The sequence below is a fragment of the Athene cunicularia genome (genome assembly GCF_003259725.1).
Source record: "Athene cunicularia isolate RWA chromosome 2 unlocalized genomic scaffold, athCun1 chr2_part1, whole genome shotgun sequence".
Classification (NCBI taxonomy): Eukaryota; Metazoa; Chordata; class Aves; order Strigiformes; family Strigidae; genus Athene; species Athene cunicularia.
Genome location: NW_020799095.1, coordinates 38,796,362 through 38,813,167, shown reverse-complemented (window position 1 = coordinate 38,813,167; position 16,806 = coordinate 38,796,362). Strand labels below are relative to the sequence as shown.

The following is a 16,806-nucleotide window of genomic DNA, read 5'->3' as shown; positions in this document are numbered from 1 at the left end:
TTCTGCACAGCTCTGCAAAGCTCTGCATTTATTTTTATCTTGAATAATTTCATACTACATCACAATTGTCTACATTTAGTGGCTAGATATGGATAAATTCACCTGAGAAAGATCTACAGGATATCACACCATTCTATGCTTACCTTTCTCTGCCAACACCCACAATTAAAACAGATCCAAGTCCCATCACTCCTAAGTAATACTCATAAATCATCAGTCGATGATATGATTCAACCTTGTCCTCAGTTGACTAGTTTCACCAATGTTTGATAATCCTTAGACTGCATTTGTACTTGCAAGTTTTTTGCTGTCAAAGCTTGTCCTTATTCATGTCAACTATGGAAAACTATGTCAGTGTACCACTGAGCTCTTGGTGGGCTCACAACCGCTGTTAAACCTCTACAGCACACACAGGTCCTACTTAACCACTGATAAAACACTCTGCTTTACACACCTGAAAGATTAAATATTTGAACACTAAAAGCAGCTCAAAGGCTTATATTTACATAGCATTTAATTACTAGCGTTGTTAAATTTGACCCGGGAGACTTTATAGGCTCCCAGCACAGCAAGTATTGTATAGCAACCTTAGAAAAGAACTCCCCTACATGCTCTCATTCTACCCTAGAAGTTACTTTTGCTCCTCCCTTTACAAAAGTTTGTCACTTCATATAACTTAAGGCTGATAGGAGAGGTAAAATTCTTCAATTAGACAATAGGAAAAAGATTTTCAAACAGTAAGTTTAAGTAAGCTGTTAAAGAAAACCTGTTCATTCAAACTTATTGGAAGCCTGAAAAAGCATCTTAAACAGCATCTGTTAGGGATGGCATCAGTACAGGGAAGCTGCTAGATGGGCCAGATGGCCTACAAAGGCCCCTTCGAGACCCGTTTTTTTGTGATCTTGCAATGGAGAGGAGCAAAGAACACATTAAGCAATCTCTAGGAGAGCTTCAAGAGCACCTGAGAAGCCTCTAATCTATCTTCCAGTTTATCTTGTTCTTCTCTGAGTAAGGAATGTTAATCAAAATATCTTAAGGAATATGGACACAAATTGTAAACCTTTATAATAGCCAGCCTCAGGCATCCACCTAAACCCAACATTTCACATTTTTATGTTATGCTTTGCGTTTTTCACGATCAAATTACTTTTCAGACTATGTTCCCATTTCAGCATGTATTTTATTTACTCTTATCACTAGCTCAAAGTGTCTGATTACCAGTCACATATCTAGTAGTTTTACAATAGGGAAGCAGAACAGCCTCTTTATCCAATCTAACAAGAAAATTTAGGGACTACATAGGAGAAAATACCATACATCATTTCAAGCATACAAAAACGTTCACAGAAATTGCCTGTGTCACACTATGTACTAGAGGACCCCTCTGTTCTTTACTAGTCCCCATCAGCAGGACCGCTGCTGGGAAGAAACTTCCCTGATGTGAATTACTACAGTGCCACTTACAGGGAATGGGGTTCTGACAAGAATGATGCCCAGGAACTTTTCCCCAGGATGCTGAAAAAAATTTTAGTCTATACACAGATGTTATCTTTTCTATCTGGAATGATAAAAACAGTATTAGTCTGCTGGGATTTGAACATCCAGTTGCCAGGTAGCACACAGTGGAAGTCATGTCCAGGTCCCTAAATAAGACAATGCTGAAAGGAAGCTGTTGCTACAAGGCTGATGAAGGGTCTCCATAATTAAAAAAGAAAAAAATGTGCAAGAGGTATTACTTCCCTTTATCTTCCTTCCAAAATATTCCAATATGCAAAAAATATCCCTTATTTTTACTGAATATTACCGCTCATAAACACAAATTCATCTTTAAGAGCATATCTTATCAAGAAGAGAAGAAAGTACTTTGGCAAACAGAGCATTTTCATCTTGTCTGAAAGGGAAAATTTTCTAGAAAAACTTCATGGAGAAAAAAGCTTTTCCCTCTCCTTCCCTGCAAAAAAATAATTACCTAGTACAAAGAACTAGTTACTGCAAACAATAATAAAAAATTCACTCTTTCTCCACCCATCCCCCCCCAACATATCTTCCTGTTTCCTTTTCTTGTACAGACAGATACAGATGCAATCTCTCCTCTTTGAAAAAGGAAACGCCTTCTTTATCCCCCTCAGCAGCTTGACTAAGCAGATTAAAAGACAAGTGCACACTGAAGCAGCATTAAAGCCATAACAAAAAACAATAACTGCCAGTTCAACAGGAAAGGGAAGTAGAGTCTGCTGCAACTCCTTAGAAATTAACATAGGCTGGAAGAAAGCAAACATGCCAGGTACACCTGTAGGTAGGTAACTTCCAGGACCATCCCCAACTTGTCTGTCTCCCTGGGTTCAGTGGTAACATTGAGAGATGACAGCTTCTGCACAGCACGCTTTCACTCCCACTTTCATTCCTTCCCCATCCCAAAAGAACAGCAGCTCCTGGCTTCTTCCATCACACCTATGGGCAAGGTGAATTTGAAATGTGGCAACTGCCAGCCCTCATTAAAGCACAATAAATCAAACCAGGAACCCACTATTTATATTTGGAGATCAAAGGAAATTGTTCAGTCAGTTAAAAGATTCTACAAAGAAAAGAAAAGCAAGCAAGAAAGGAAAAGAATAGTGTGATCATACTGAGAAAGTGCATTTTTAAATGAGGAAGAGTAATTGATTTTTTTCATAGGTTAAGATTTTGAAACTGTATTTATATGAACTACTATTCTCATCTGAAACTACACATAACAAGACAAGCCGTTAAGAAAGAAAAAGCACAGCTTTTCTTGATACTTCTCTTGCTAGCCAGCCACCCTGATCACTTGGGAGATGTTCAACTGTACCTGCAAAATAACCAGTAAGATACTGCACAAAAGGATAAAAATACTTTGTTGCTCATGTTGGTTATTCATCACAGAGAAGACTAAGTATAAAAGACTTATAAAAGAAAAAAAAAGATGACATTGTGGAAAAACCATAGAAGAGGAGTTCTCGTAAAAGGAAGACAAAATAATGCTCAAAAACTCATGTCCTCTGACTTGTTTCCTCCAGAGCAGATGTGGGGACCCTGCACTTCACATCAACAAGAGATGAATAGCAGTAGCTCCTGTTAGAAATGCACTTAGCATGCACTGAAAAAGAACTGATCAACCAATAGAGTATATCAAAAATTTGCTTATCATTTAAATACTACCCATCATCTGTCACATACAATCTAACTATTTCTTCAAATTCCTTCAAACAAAGCGGTATTAAAAAAATAAATTACAATGGTTTCCTGTAGTCTACAAACCTAAAGATGATCACCAGTTTTGTGCATCAGCTTTAGCAGACTGAGTATTTAGGGGGTGTTGAAATAAACACTCACAAGTTTGCTGAAGTAACAAATATCACAGGCCACATTTGAAAATACAGATTATCTATGAGTATTGGCTAAAAACCCGACCTGTAAGGACACACACAGAGGAAGCCTTGGTAAGGACATCAGCTTCATAAAGGTTATTTTTAGCTTTGTAATTCAGAAAAAGTACTTTGTAAGTAGAAAGAAGTCAGACTTAAGGCAGCAGTAAACCTGACTACTGATGGAAGCTGACATTGCTCAGTCAATGCACTGAATGATACTTAGGGGAAAAAAAAAAAAAAGTTAGCAAGAGGTAGAGAGTTTAGGGTATCAACTGCATAAGCTGGTACATTGAGCTCCCAACAACACAACTCCCCAATGATATGATCACCCTTCCTTTTTCTGCAACAAATCCAGCATTGCCTAAAAATATTTTACACCAGGGTTTGCAACAGTGTGCTTCCAGCAGCATTTATAACAGCATCTTTGTTCAATCTGCCAGAGGAAACCACTCGCAATCTGCCTAATGCAGAACACATCTTCTACATGACATGAAACAATTCAGGACACATGAGAATTTCATCCATGACACAAGGTGGACTGTCACAGAAATTCTGTTAATAACTTGTTTTGCGGCATCCCAATTTTTTTTTTTTTTGCATTGAACACTCCAAGTTCGAGGGTAAAAAGCATGCCAGAAGTTCCAGAACACACTTTATTAATTTTACAGGAACCCAGTGCATTAGCTTTACAAGTAATTTTATAACAACAACTGCACTGCAAATCACCCTCACATGCACTGTAAACAATGGAAATGTTTTACAGGGGAATAGGTGGTGAGTAGCATTGAGAATATCTGCTAACATGTGGGGCCAACTTTAAGGCTTTTATAAGTCTCCATAGTGTCTCATGACTTCTCAAAAATCTTAAGTCTTGGGAAACTGAAAATCTCACCTTGCTTTTTAAGGCAGGCAGCAGTTTCAGAAACACTCGGCACAAACTGGTCCTGCCTTCTCACCGCACTCAGTGGCTCATTCCTGCCCCCATGTCTCCCTCCCTTTCTGTGGGTGCAAGCCCTGAAGCGAATCACATTTAGGAGCAGATCCATTTTAGCTTTTAGCCGTGCTGAATTTACCTGCATTCATGCCCTAATCCAGTTTACCTGGAGCCGCACAAACATTCACGCCAGCACCAAGGGATGAAGAGGCTATAAACCACATTTGCTTCTTTCAGCAGCTGTACTGGCTTAAAAATTATTCATAAAATGATGACCTCTATTTCCAGATAGAGAAAGAATTTCTCCCTGCTTCACCTTAAAGGCAATACCATTTCAGAGACAGGTCTTTCCCCCTCAATTTTACTAAGGCATGACTCCAGATATTTCAGCACAAGGCTTAAAATACTGGGAACTCCACTGGTTCCAGGTGCTTCAGTAGTACAGACAATACTAACTGGGGCAAAGTGCCTGCTCCTGTACCCAAAGCAAGCTACAGTGGATTTGCTCTCAGCTTCACTGAGAATTTGATTGAAACAGAAAAGAACTGAACTGAAAAATCCCGGGGTACACAAGCGTATCAAAATCCCCTCTTCATTCTCAGCATGTACCACATGTCAATCCATATTTACAATGCATCAACAATGGCCAGGCACTTCAGAACTTCTCTGTAAATATCGACTGTTGCAGCTCTCTGTCAGAGAAAACTTGCATACAAATGTAATCTGACGTTTTGAGAGCTTTTGTAATAATTTTAAAAAAATCACACTAATGTGTGCAGCTCTTTGTCCCAGATAGCAGTTACCTATGTACATTGGTTGTTGACTGTGATACTATCTTCAAACCAACGGATCTGTTCCACTAACTCAATAGCTGACTGAGACCTAATACTTCTGGATCCTGATGCATAACAGACATTTGAAGCATCAGCACCCTCTCACCAATATGGAAATCATGTGTGATAACTCTTATTTACTGTATAATATAGACAACAAGGAGAAAGCTGCATAGCAAGGCATTTTCACTTACGTGGTTTATATAGAGACTCTTGCGTTTTTCTCTCACTGCAAAAACACAAAATATGATAGAAATATTACATGACTATTTTTCCCGATTAAGCTTCTTATATACCATTTATAACAAACAGAACAGGAGGCTATCTATGTGCAACATTATAATTGCTTTTGCACTAACCAAGTATATTTACAGATCAAACACAGAAGAAACATATATCTGTATGCAGAAAGGCATTTATGCTCACTAGTGTGGTGATGGATTAAAATTCTCATCCATTTGGGTACTTCACCAGGCATTGTCTGCATGGGAAAGTTAATATGCAGTAAGCTACAGCCCAAGTTAGCAATGGATTAGCCATCCTTCACCAGTTCTCTGTGTGGGTACTCCTGAGCCACCAATGCCTTCATGCAAGGTACCTTGCTGTAAAGTGGCCTACACTACCTTGCAGGTATGAAAGCACCTAGCTAGCTACACCACGGAGTTAGCAAATTCTTACCATAGCTTACTGTGCACTAACTCCCACAGAGGAGCCTTGAAACCATACGCATTACACCACTGCCTTCTATAACGATCAGGTGTAAGCCTGAAACTATTACTCATGTCAGATATAAAAATGAAAACATATTACTTTGGTGAGTATGAACCAGTCACCGCAAGCAAGGGTTGCAAGTCAAAGCCACAATAAGCCAAAATATTCAGAAAGTAAACAGCAACAAGAAGGAAGATAGATATACAGAGTCTAGTTGTCAGGTAAACACTTATTACAGCTGATTAAATATATTCTGTTTAATTTTTTAAAGCACTTTCCCAATTAACTCACCCCATAGAGAGCCTGTGGAGCTCTGTTCCAGTGAAAATACCACAGCATTTAGGATACAAGTCTGGAGGCAACTAACATATAAATCAAACTGCAGGACTAAAATAATAATGGTTTCATGCTGTAGGTGATTAAATGCACTTTGGTGCACCATGATTTAAAGCTATGCAACCCAATGCACTTAGCAAAATAAAAGTGTTCATAATGGTGGGATAGCCTGTCCATTCCCTGTTGGATGAGAAGCCATTATTTGTGATTTTTTTTTTTATAAGCAAGCAATCTTACATAAACAAGGCTGTATGTGTGAATACTGTGAAATAATTGTGTTTAATGCAGACATAAAATGAAAAGAAAATAAGAAAAAACTTTTAAAATCCTTACATAATTTTCCTCCCAGGGAGCAGAAAGGAGAATCACACACGACAGATGTTAGCCATGTCACTTAGTACATGCTCAGATCCACAATTATGGACATTGTAAACAGAATTAAACAGGAACAGCAGGAAAATTCTGATTGTCTAGTAAATAGTTAAACTGCTTGAAATCCTGCTAAAACACTGCACTACACTTAAGTTCCACATACTGCTTTTATATCACCAGCAAGGGACATAAGTAATCTAAAGGGAAACAACAAAATGAAGGTAGGTATTCATTTCTAAGAATAGCCAAAGTGTTTGTCTAATATTGCATATTGCAATCTACAGGCAGTAAACAATTCTGATAAGGATCATGTAAACCTAACAGAGTATATAACTGAAAATTAACACCTATTAACTGTGAAATTTTAAACAGTTAAGTATAGAACAGTGTTTTAATCACGGTTATACCACATAAAAAGTTCTTACAGACAAAACCCTAAAGACAGCCTGCACATACACTCCAAATTCCATTTTAATCACCTTTTTTCCCCCACATTATAGTTTTTCTCTTCTGTATTTTCCCTTGTATCCATTATTCAATTCCCCATGAACATACAATAGTCTATTTACCAAAGCAAGAATATCATTCACAGCTCATTCCCATTTACTATTTCCAATCTCCAGAAGAATATATTAATGTATTTATATACACACCCCTCACTTCTCCCAGCTCAAGCAATGCTTGTGCTGCACATTTCTTCTAAGCACTATGTTGAGCTCCTTTCCCCATCTAACAGAAATTCAGTTAGCCTGGATTCTCTGGTGGGGGACTACAAGGCAGCAGCTGTGCTTTTGTGCTTCTGGCCCACTCTGCCATAGTGTAAGGCTCAGCTCTTTCCAAAACATATACCAATGGGGAATTGGGCAGAGCAGAAAACTCATTTTGCCACAACCGCTCTCTTTTGTGATTACAACCCTGCCTTTTAACAAGGAAAAGACAATTATTGCACAAAGCAAAAGGCCACTTCTGCCAAGCTCACATTACTATAAAAAGGTAATTCGATCACTTGGCTTCAGTCAGTTTAAAGATGCTTTGCACAGCTCACACAAGCACAGACAGTATGGTCTTCAGCAGACCAGACTGCAGTGTTATAATTAACTGTCATTTTGTAGCATAAAATCCTAACGGCAACTCCAGGTTTTTGGCTTTCAAGCATGGGGGTTTGATGAAATGAAGCTGAAAAAATTCAGAGTCAGTTTAAACAATTAAACTTCTATTTACTTTCTAACATTTTAAAACCTGAAAGTTGGAATGGAACTCTCCATGGAGAGTGGAGACTGAGATGCTGCCAAACTGTTTTAGTTTTCCTCATTTGAAGGTCAATGACCTGTTCGTATTTCTGCAGGGCACTTTCAACTGTTACTGTTGAACTTTTGCAACAGTAGGAAAATCTGTATGCGTGTGTGTTTACGTATGCATGTATTTTTCATTGAGCTGTAATAGAAACTTTCTTTGTGCAATTTCTATAGACTATCTTAATGTTACCCATATCAGGATTGAAGACAAAATCCTTGAGGATTACATCAATAGAAATATCTCATGTTATTACCATATTTGTTAATAATTTCTTTTTGTTTTATCTGAGACAGAAGACTGGTCCTAGTTAACATTAAAGAGTAAATGCAGCTTACTTCACTTCTATCCACTATAAAAATACAATTTCAAAATCCTCTTTGTCTGAAGCCCATCCTTGCACTGATACTGCAAAATTTAGCCAGTACATTGAATGTGTAAAGCCTAACGTAAGTTAGGAGAGGTGGAAAGCAGTAAGCTACCTACAGAAAAGATCACTACCAGCACCCTGAAGTAGCAGCCGTTGTCCTCCTGCTATTATAAGGAAAGGAAGTTACATTATTGGAGGTTTGGAAACCCTGGCTTAACCACAACCACACACTAAATAGTGCATGGCTTTTCAGTCACCTAGACCACCCTGTTTACAGGGCAAACTCAACAAAAAAGGGAGAACTTGCATAAAGCATTCACGGAAGTTAAAGACACAAAAGGTGATATTTTTTACTACCTCCCTAAACAGGAAGGACTACTCACGTAAGATTCAGCACCTAGAAAATTCCCACAAAGAATTGGAAACATTTAGAAAAACTACTCTAGTTAGGAATTTAATTAATATTTATTGTGTCTTCAATTTCCTTACAGATTCATTGAACTCTCAGGTAATTAAGGATGCATTCAGACCACTTACTAAGAGGGACAGGACAGATTTAGATGCTTAGCATGGCATCCAAGTTTCACAGAACAATGGGAAATTCAGATCACAAAATATCTAGAGATGCCATGTCCTGTCTCACTATATTTGGGATAATCAGCTTGTTCCTCTTCACTCACATGTTGATCACAGGCAACTCAAGCACAGCTTCTATGTCAAGACAGTACTACAAGACTACCAGTGAGGCTGAAAAAGTACAGGGCTACTATAAAGTCAAACATGGAACTGCCTGAAGGTAACACTGCCAAGTCACTCTAGCATGTAGTGATGGACTTGGCCGTTTCCCGCTGTACAAACATGTGATGTACGCTCAAGAGTCACAGCCAGATCCTAGATGAAACCTTGAGTCCTGGTGACTCCCAGCTCTCCAATATGCATATTTTAAATGTCTGTGGGTCTTATCTATAGAAATATTTTCACTTGCAGTCAACAGGAAGGTTTCCCAGACCAATACTATACAAGTAATGGAAAGAGGTAGTTACATGCCCAAGTTAGGCGTTTTCAACACTATCAGCTCAGCTCTCCCCTTCTACATGGTCTTAAGAAGACTTGGGAGTCCTCTAGACTCCACAGCAGGCTGTCAGAATACAAGCCTACACACCACAAAAAACCCCTTACATTTTCCCTTTAACAAGCCTTTTATTGCATTTTGGTGTTAGGCAACATCCTTGAATATTGTGATAACTCCTACAGCTTACTTGGTTCCACAATGGGCCCAAAGTACAGCCAAACAAAATGCTTACTCATGTGAGCTGTCCCACCAGAACAGGACGGTTCTTGGCAATACATCAGTAGATAAATGGTCACAGAATCATTCTTCTTTTGTACCAGCAAAATAGCCTTTGAATTTTTTCCACCGTGATTGAGGATAGCTGAACAGATCTTACACTCCTGTTCATACTGTTTCTATATTGTTTCACTAAATTCATTGTTCTCACTTAAAAATATGTTCTTCATATGATTTAAACTAGAACAAAGTTTCATAGACCAACTCTAGCATGGGTGCAAACTGTAATTTTAAAAAAAGGCTTACAGTTAACTCCATACGGCAATAAATTAACCACTATTGCTACAAGTAAGAACAATCATCAGGTCTGATTAAAATTTTAGTTGTTGAATTTGGAATTTTTTTTGTCCTTTCTTTCAACAAGCTGTAATAAGAAACAAGTAGCATCCATATGGGATTATACAGTCTCAAAACACAATAAATGCACTATAAAACAGACATCAATCTTCATAATACAGTGTGCTATGGAAATACTATCATATTCATTTTACAGACTACCAAATCAGATCAGATTAGTAATTCACATCCAAAACCACATAATAAGGCATTGACAGCACCAGGGCTGAATTCAGAAGGAACATCTGAATGGCTAAAGAGGTATTCACATAATCAGCTCTTCAATTAGGGCCTAAATGTATATCCTCTTTGTTCTAGTCATGCTCAAAAATTAGCAAAAAATATATAGTAAGTGAAAACTACATTATTTTGAAGTGATATGTTTGACACTGCAATTTACTATGTAAATCAAAAATGGCATTTATAGGCAGCAGAAAGAAGAACAAAGAATTCATACTGAACCATCAGAATTACAATGCAGAAACTGCTTTGAAAGTCTTGGTAGAAAATAATGTGTTTTGCACTGATCATTCATCTGATTCTAAAACAACATGTCATATATGTCCAACAGGGAGTGAAAGAGACAGAATATATGGCTTGTATTCTACTAACTCTATCAAGAGGCTTGCTTCACAGATTTAATTCCAGAGGGATATTTTTTTCTATGAATTAAAAATAAATACTCCAGACAATTTATGATTATAACAAATCCATAACGAGAGAAGATGACAGAAGGTTTGGGTGGGATGGGGGTTGTTTTGTTCTTAAAATATAGTACCTGAGCACATTTACAGTATCAGCTGTATCAGAGGAAACTCTGGACTGTCATCTTAGCTGGCATTTATGTAAACTGTTTTCTTGAGAGAATGCCACTCTCCACACATTTCCCAGAAGCTTAGCCTAAAACTCAGAGTTAAAGAAAACCCAACAGTTTACACAGAAAATTTTGGATTTAAATATAATTATATTAAGCTTTAATCATATTTGTAATTCTGATACAATGACTACTTGTAACTTAGAATTTCAGGACGTGACAGGACTCAAACCTGTACCTTCTACTACTGTCTGAAAAAATCATTACCTAAAGGTGTGACTTGCTTCAACTCTAACATGAGATGCCTAAGAAATCCTCTTTTCTTGGGAGAGGAATTATCTGTTAAAAGACTATCACATGCATTCTAACAAAGGGTTTAGAGATAAGTGCAAGAGCAAATATTATAATAAATTCAGTAACCTACCATCTGTTTGTGATTTACTGAGAAATATCGTACTGGCCCGTGGATGATCTGATGGGTTGAATTCCATGTTCAAATCTGGAAAGAAAGAAAGAACGAACAGCACAAAACCATTTATGATTATCCAATGGCATACACATATTCTCTCATTCTTTTTAATAAGACTGAGTTTATACACTTAAGCAGTTATTGTAAAATAAAATCCATTTTGAGGCCTACTTTTTTATCTTTCTTCACACAAGTGGCTCTTTTTAGCATGCAAATCATTTGCATCAATACAGCTTTGGGATTACACTTCAGTTCTAAGGGCTGCTTTTGGATTAGAACAGTTAAGCAGCTTGAGAAGTTTGTACATAAGAAGTCAGGAATTATCCATTTGCCATCAGTTTCTTCCCACCATGCCCCAAAGCACAGGAACACAGCTGGTTATATGTAATTATAGAAGAATTAACTTTTATAAAATAAATACACAACCCTCTGTAGATAGACAGGTTTCCAGGATTAGATGTGATTAAATTAAGTAGTTATTGCAGCTGAACGTAAACAAGTTAAATCTAGGCCAGAGTGCTCTAAACAGTCAAGATTACAAAAACTTGGAACTCTCCTGATACTTCACAGATTAATGTATTCCTTGCTGTCACAGCTTCTTTAAAAAACAAACAAACAAACAAACCAGTCCCAAAAAACATTTACCAGGTTAAAGATCTGAATCTATCACAATTTATACAAATATCTATGAATGCTATCTTCTCTTTCAAGGTTAAAACCCATTTAATTTACTTGTTCCCAAATTCCACTCCACTACCAATTTGTCAAAACTCTTATATGCCTGCATCCACTTGAAAGCATGCTACTAAAAATAGCACATCGTTTTTTTCCTTTTTCTTGCTCTCTCAACCTTAGTTCTTACATTCTCTTGATCTCTAGATATACGTTCTCTTGCATTTGACACAGGCATTTATGCAAGACTACATTTGAGCACTGATATATTTATCTTCTGTGATTATCCCAGGCTTTCTACATTTCTCTCACTCCCCTTTCACATCTCTGTGAATGCTCAGCAAAACTGGAAATTAAGCCCATGTCTTATGAAAATATAACAAAGTCTTTTTGCCCAGGGGTCAAGTTCTCCTGTCTACAGCTTTCCCTGTTCCTTCACCATTCATCGCCACACTCTCTTCTCCTTTTTCCTTTTATTTACTAGGTCTTCCACTTCTCTGCTTTTTTTCTCTTGACCACACACCTCTCTACAGATGTACTTTGTATTTTTCCCCTTTATGGTGTCTTGGTTTCCTTTTCATCTCCCTGCATTCTGCAGCCATGAGATGAACAGCCTGACATGCTGCTGCTACCTGGACATAACTTCTGGAAGAAACACGATCTTTCTCACAAGGAAGAACCAGAAACATAGAAGAGCAATTTCTCAGTTGGAAATCGGGCTTATTATTATTATCAAAACCACAAAGGAAACCTAGGGATTTCAAGGGAAAATTATTTTGATTCTCCCAGAAACTACCATTTGCAGCCAAGTTTGGAGAAGATTCTAGGAATGTCATCTTACTACTAGGAGTTCTGACTTGAAAGGGCTGTGAATTAGAAAGAATTTTCCTGTTATTTTCTCCATCTTATTTAGACATAGAGAAGAAGGGAAAAAAAAATCCATTGAGATAGACAGTGCTGGTAAAGATTGTTTTCCATTTCAGGATAGTTTTTCCATTAAGTTGAATTCAAGGTGCAATTCATTAAGTAAGGAGTAATCAGCATTTTAAAATGGCAAAATGCATTTCCTTTTATCATCCTCTTCATCTTTTATCAAACAGCACAATACATCACCATTAACAAAAATGCCTTTTCTTTTAAACCGCTACAGATAATTTTTCTACAAGCCTTTTAAGGTAGAGCAATGCCAATTCAGTCAACAAAGTATGCAATATGAAACTGAACTCAACTTACAAAACACTGCCCCTAAACAGACAAGAATTCCTTTCTTTTGTGCCTAGAAAATTATCTGCTCACGGAGTAGTAAGAACTGGTACAGGCGTACAGTCTACTTAAAGGACTGAAAAGAAAAGGAAAACCAATTATTTTGCAGTTAAGTTACAACTATTTAAGATTTCTGTGTTATAAAAGGCTATTGTGCAGAAGCAGTAAACCAACAGAGGGCTTAAAAGTGATTTTGAAAAAAAATATGAACTACCAAAAAGCACTGGCTCTAGGATAAACTGTTATTCTTCTGCCAGGAGGTGAAAGAAGGCCAGCAACATCCAACCTCAACAGCTGCAGAGACCAGACCTGGGATTCTGAACCATCTGGTCAGATGCAGCTACCCACTGCCAGGCAGTGGCCACGGATCCTTCCCACCGCTGAACCCTACAAAGCACCACATGTCCTCTTCTCTCCACATCCCTTCTCTTACATCTCCAGCAAGAGCAGCCATCAAACACATCCATCTGTCTTTCTCAAACTGACGGCACAAAAATCAGAAGGGAAGAACAGGGGTATGGGGAGCAGCAAAGCCTGCCAGGGCAGGTTACCCAGCACAAGGTGACGAGAAGACAAGTGCTGCTGAGAGAGGCTGACTCCCCACATTCCTCTGAGGAATAGCATAGGACTTGTGGTCATGAAGGCAGAAGATATTGCTGTTTGGCATGTACTTGCAAGTTGATCACTCCCAGCTCCTCCAGGGAAAAGCATAAGGCAAATCAGAGCATCCCACAGGCCACCTGTGGGACCATACCCCTCCAGGCCACCACTCCTGGCATACAGGAGCATTAGAATGGATAGAGTTTCACAACACACGAGTAAGATTTCAGTCTCTTGTTGATCTTAGATGTCTTAAGTTTACTGTACAACTTGAAAACAAATGTCTTTTTGGATATGGCAACAAATTCTTACAAATCTGTCACTAGAAACCGTGTTACAGAAGAAAGAAATCAAATGATATACAAATATCTGAAGCTAGTAACTCAACACCAAAGGGCATTATCCACCAAAAGATTATCTCCATCCTTAAGAAAATAATATGTTCATACTGCTTTAGTGTTACAAGTAGTTCTTCTAGTATTTGAAAAGTATCATGAAAACCAGCCGTAATATGAAAGGTTTACCCATTTTTAATGGAATAGTCAAAGAGAGATTTAAACTCATACAAGCAATACTCTACTATTCAAAAGAGAGCAAAATGAGAGCCAGAATTCCAATTATTGAAATCTGCACAAAAAAATTCTCCATTGCTAGCAGTCTGCTCTGAGTCATCACTGCCTTACAAAGGAAAGATTTAAAGTGGGTACTTCTTACAACAGCTACTCTGCACTCCAAAATCAGCTTTTAAAAAAAGTCAGTCTCATAGACAGTCCAAATAAAAAGTCTTTCACTGTAGATGTTCTTTCCAGTTAAACAGATGTGGAATATTTTCCTACATCTTTTCTCAGTTCAAAGATCACGTTTTCTTTGTTCTCAATACTAAAGGACTGTTAAATTATGCAAAATGTAACTCCCATCCTGTAAACACCTAAACAATGTGAAATCCCTTGAAAATTTCAGGGTTTTTTTTGTCTTCTCAAGATTAGGAAACCAAAGTGCATCTATAAATACATGTATACATACATATATCTGTATCTATATTTAAATCAAATCTGATTTTTGGTTAGCCAAAGCAAAGTCAGCCACAGGTACACTTCAGCTAAGAGGTTGTATGTCTAACAGAATTCACAAAATTTTGGAGGACTTGGGAGAGACCAGAGTTACAAATACATGCAAATATACTTAAGAAAACATTCTCTTCCTTGCTTAGTAGTATGCCAAAATGTCAGTTATTACAATGGGCATTCTGTTTTATCATGTCAAAATAAATTAATTCTCTCTCCAAGACAAAAAAAAAAATTAGTAGATTTTATATATAACCTAATCTGGTACACAACTGTGCTGAAGTTTAAGATAACCACCAGAAGACCACAATGAGATTCATCCTGTAGACTGTGAGAAACACAGCTCCTAAAGCCACAGTAGCTGCATTCAAATATGGCCATGAAAAGAAGCAAACTGTAAAATAGTTCAGGTTCAGACTTGGGCTAAAGCCCAGGCAAGATTTTAAATCTCAAAACAACATCTTAAAAAACATTACTGAGACCAAAAATTCTGAATACAGCCTCAGTTTGCACTTTTTAAAATTATAAGAATAAAGTTCAGATGAGCGTAGGAGAGAGCTACATGAATGACTGGAGGACTGCAGAAAATACCTTCAAATGACAGTCTGAGTTCAAACCGTTCAGCTGATGAAAAAAGAAAACTAGGAGGTGTCTAGTTCACATGTACCTTCACGGGGAAGAAGAGTAATACTAAAAGCTCTCTCTAATCTAGCACACAACATAACAAAACCAGTGGAAAATTAAAGCAGAAAGATATTAATTATGAACTTGGATGGGGGGGGGGGGGGGGATAAATAGACACTGAAGCTCCACACCCAAGAAGCATGAACTCAACTCAGTTTGATGTTTTCCTTTTCTAGAAGATTGCTTCAGCAATCTTTGGGCTTCAGTCCAGCATGAGTATTTAGGTTCAGTTTAAGAATAACTCCATGCAAGTTACTGGCTTATGATTCATATGCAGGTCAGATGATCCCAGGAGCCTCTAGTCTAAGTTCTGTGAAATCTTCAGAAATAGCAATATTTAAATTATTAAGCACAAACCCTCAGCAAATCCCAGTGGCACATCCACAAACTTTCTAAAACTGCACCAAACTCTGCTGCAATTCCTCAGAAAGAGCTACATTTTCAGATTTTTGGTCAGAATACATTATGCAACATGAAAACAGAAAAGAATGAGACTAAATCATTCATGGCAAAATTTTAACAAAAAAAATAAGTTCAACTCATGAGTTTATTGAGATAGAAACTTGCACCACAAGAGGATAAAGGATGGGTGCTGTAGCAACTAACTTCTGAGTAACACGCATCAAAGCTTCTCCTGACACAAACAGGAAAAAGCAACACAGTCACTGCTTTTATGAGTGCATGTGGGCTGCAGCACAGGGAGAAGGTCTGAAAATGTGTTTATTCTATCAGAAAAATAAGATGTTATTTCCTTCCTTTTGAACAATTAAAGTCGGTTAAGTTTGCACTGCCAAGGCTCTGATGATGATTCGATAACAGACTAAAATCTAAAGTGAGTAAACCCCTTGTTTTAGACTTAAACAGCTCTGAAATAATCTGGTGAAACTACTGTCCTTCCTTCCTTTCACCCCTGGGACCATAGGCTATCACTGCCACTGCACAACTACCACTATCATTAAGGAAAGAGTGTGTCACATATTAGTTTAGTGACCTATTACATGCTTAAAAATTAAATCAATCCATGTTTCTTCATCTCAGAAGATTATTTTCTTTTTTAGTTATTTAAAGGGACTTTAGGTGAGAAAAGAACAGACCCATCCAGGACATGCCAGAGAGGAAACTGCAGCTGACTGGGCACTACACAAACTACTTAACTTCTTTGCCCTCTTTTCTCCACCCACAACCTGACATAACAGAGCACCTGCCTGGTATGGCCAGGTGGGTGCAAAACAACAAAAACGCTACAGGGGTACTTAGCAAGAAATTAAAAGAATGCCAGCAACAAGCAATGTTTAAGCCCTACACATCTCCAGGAAGA

General features: G+C 37.7%; 1 protein-coding gene across 5 annotated transcripts in view; it reads right to left on the bottom strand.

Moving 5' to 3' along the window:
- The window catches only part of CCNY (cyclin Y), a 96,676-nt gene that overhangs the window by 40,025 nt on the left and 39,845 nt on the right, over positions 1 to 16,806 (bottom strand). Inside the window, exons 3-5 of one of the 5 annotated variants that reach the window (XM_026842482.1) lie at positions 11,161 to 11,236; positions 6,537 to 6,545; positions 5,351 to 5,385 (exon numbers count right to left, since the gene is read on the bottom strand). In XM_026842482.1, the coding sequence (XP_026698283.1) occupies positions 5,351 to 5,385; positions 6,537 to 6,545; positions 11,161 to 11,227 (111 nt within the window). In that variant the 5' untranslated portion in view covers positions 11,228 to 11,236. Of the gene's footprint in view, positions 1 to 5,350; positions 5,386 to 6,536; positions 6,546 to 11,156; positions 11,241 to 16,806 lie in introns of those variants that run through there. The other 4 variants (XM_026842481.1, XM_026842484.1, XM_026842483.1 and 1 more) reach the window with 4 other exon arrangements.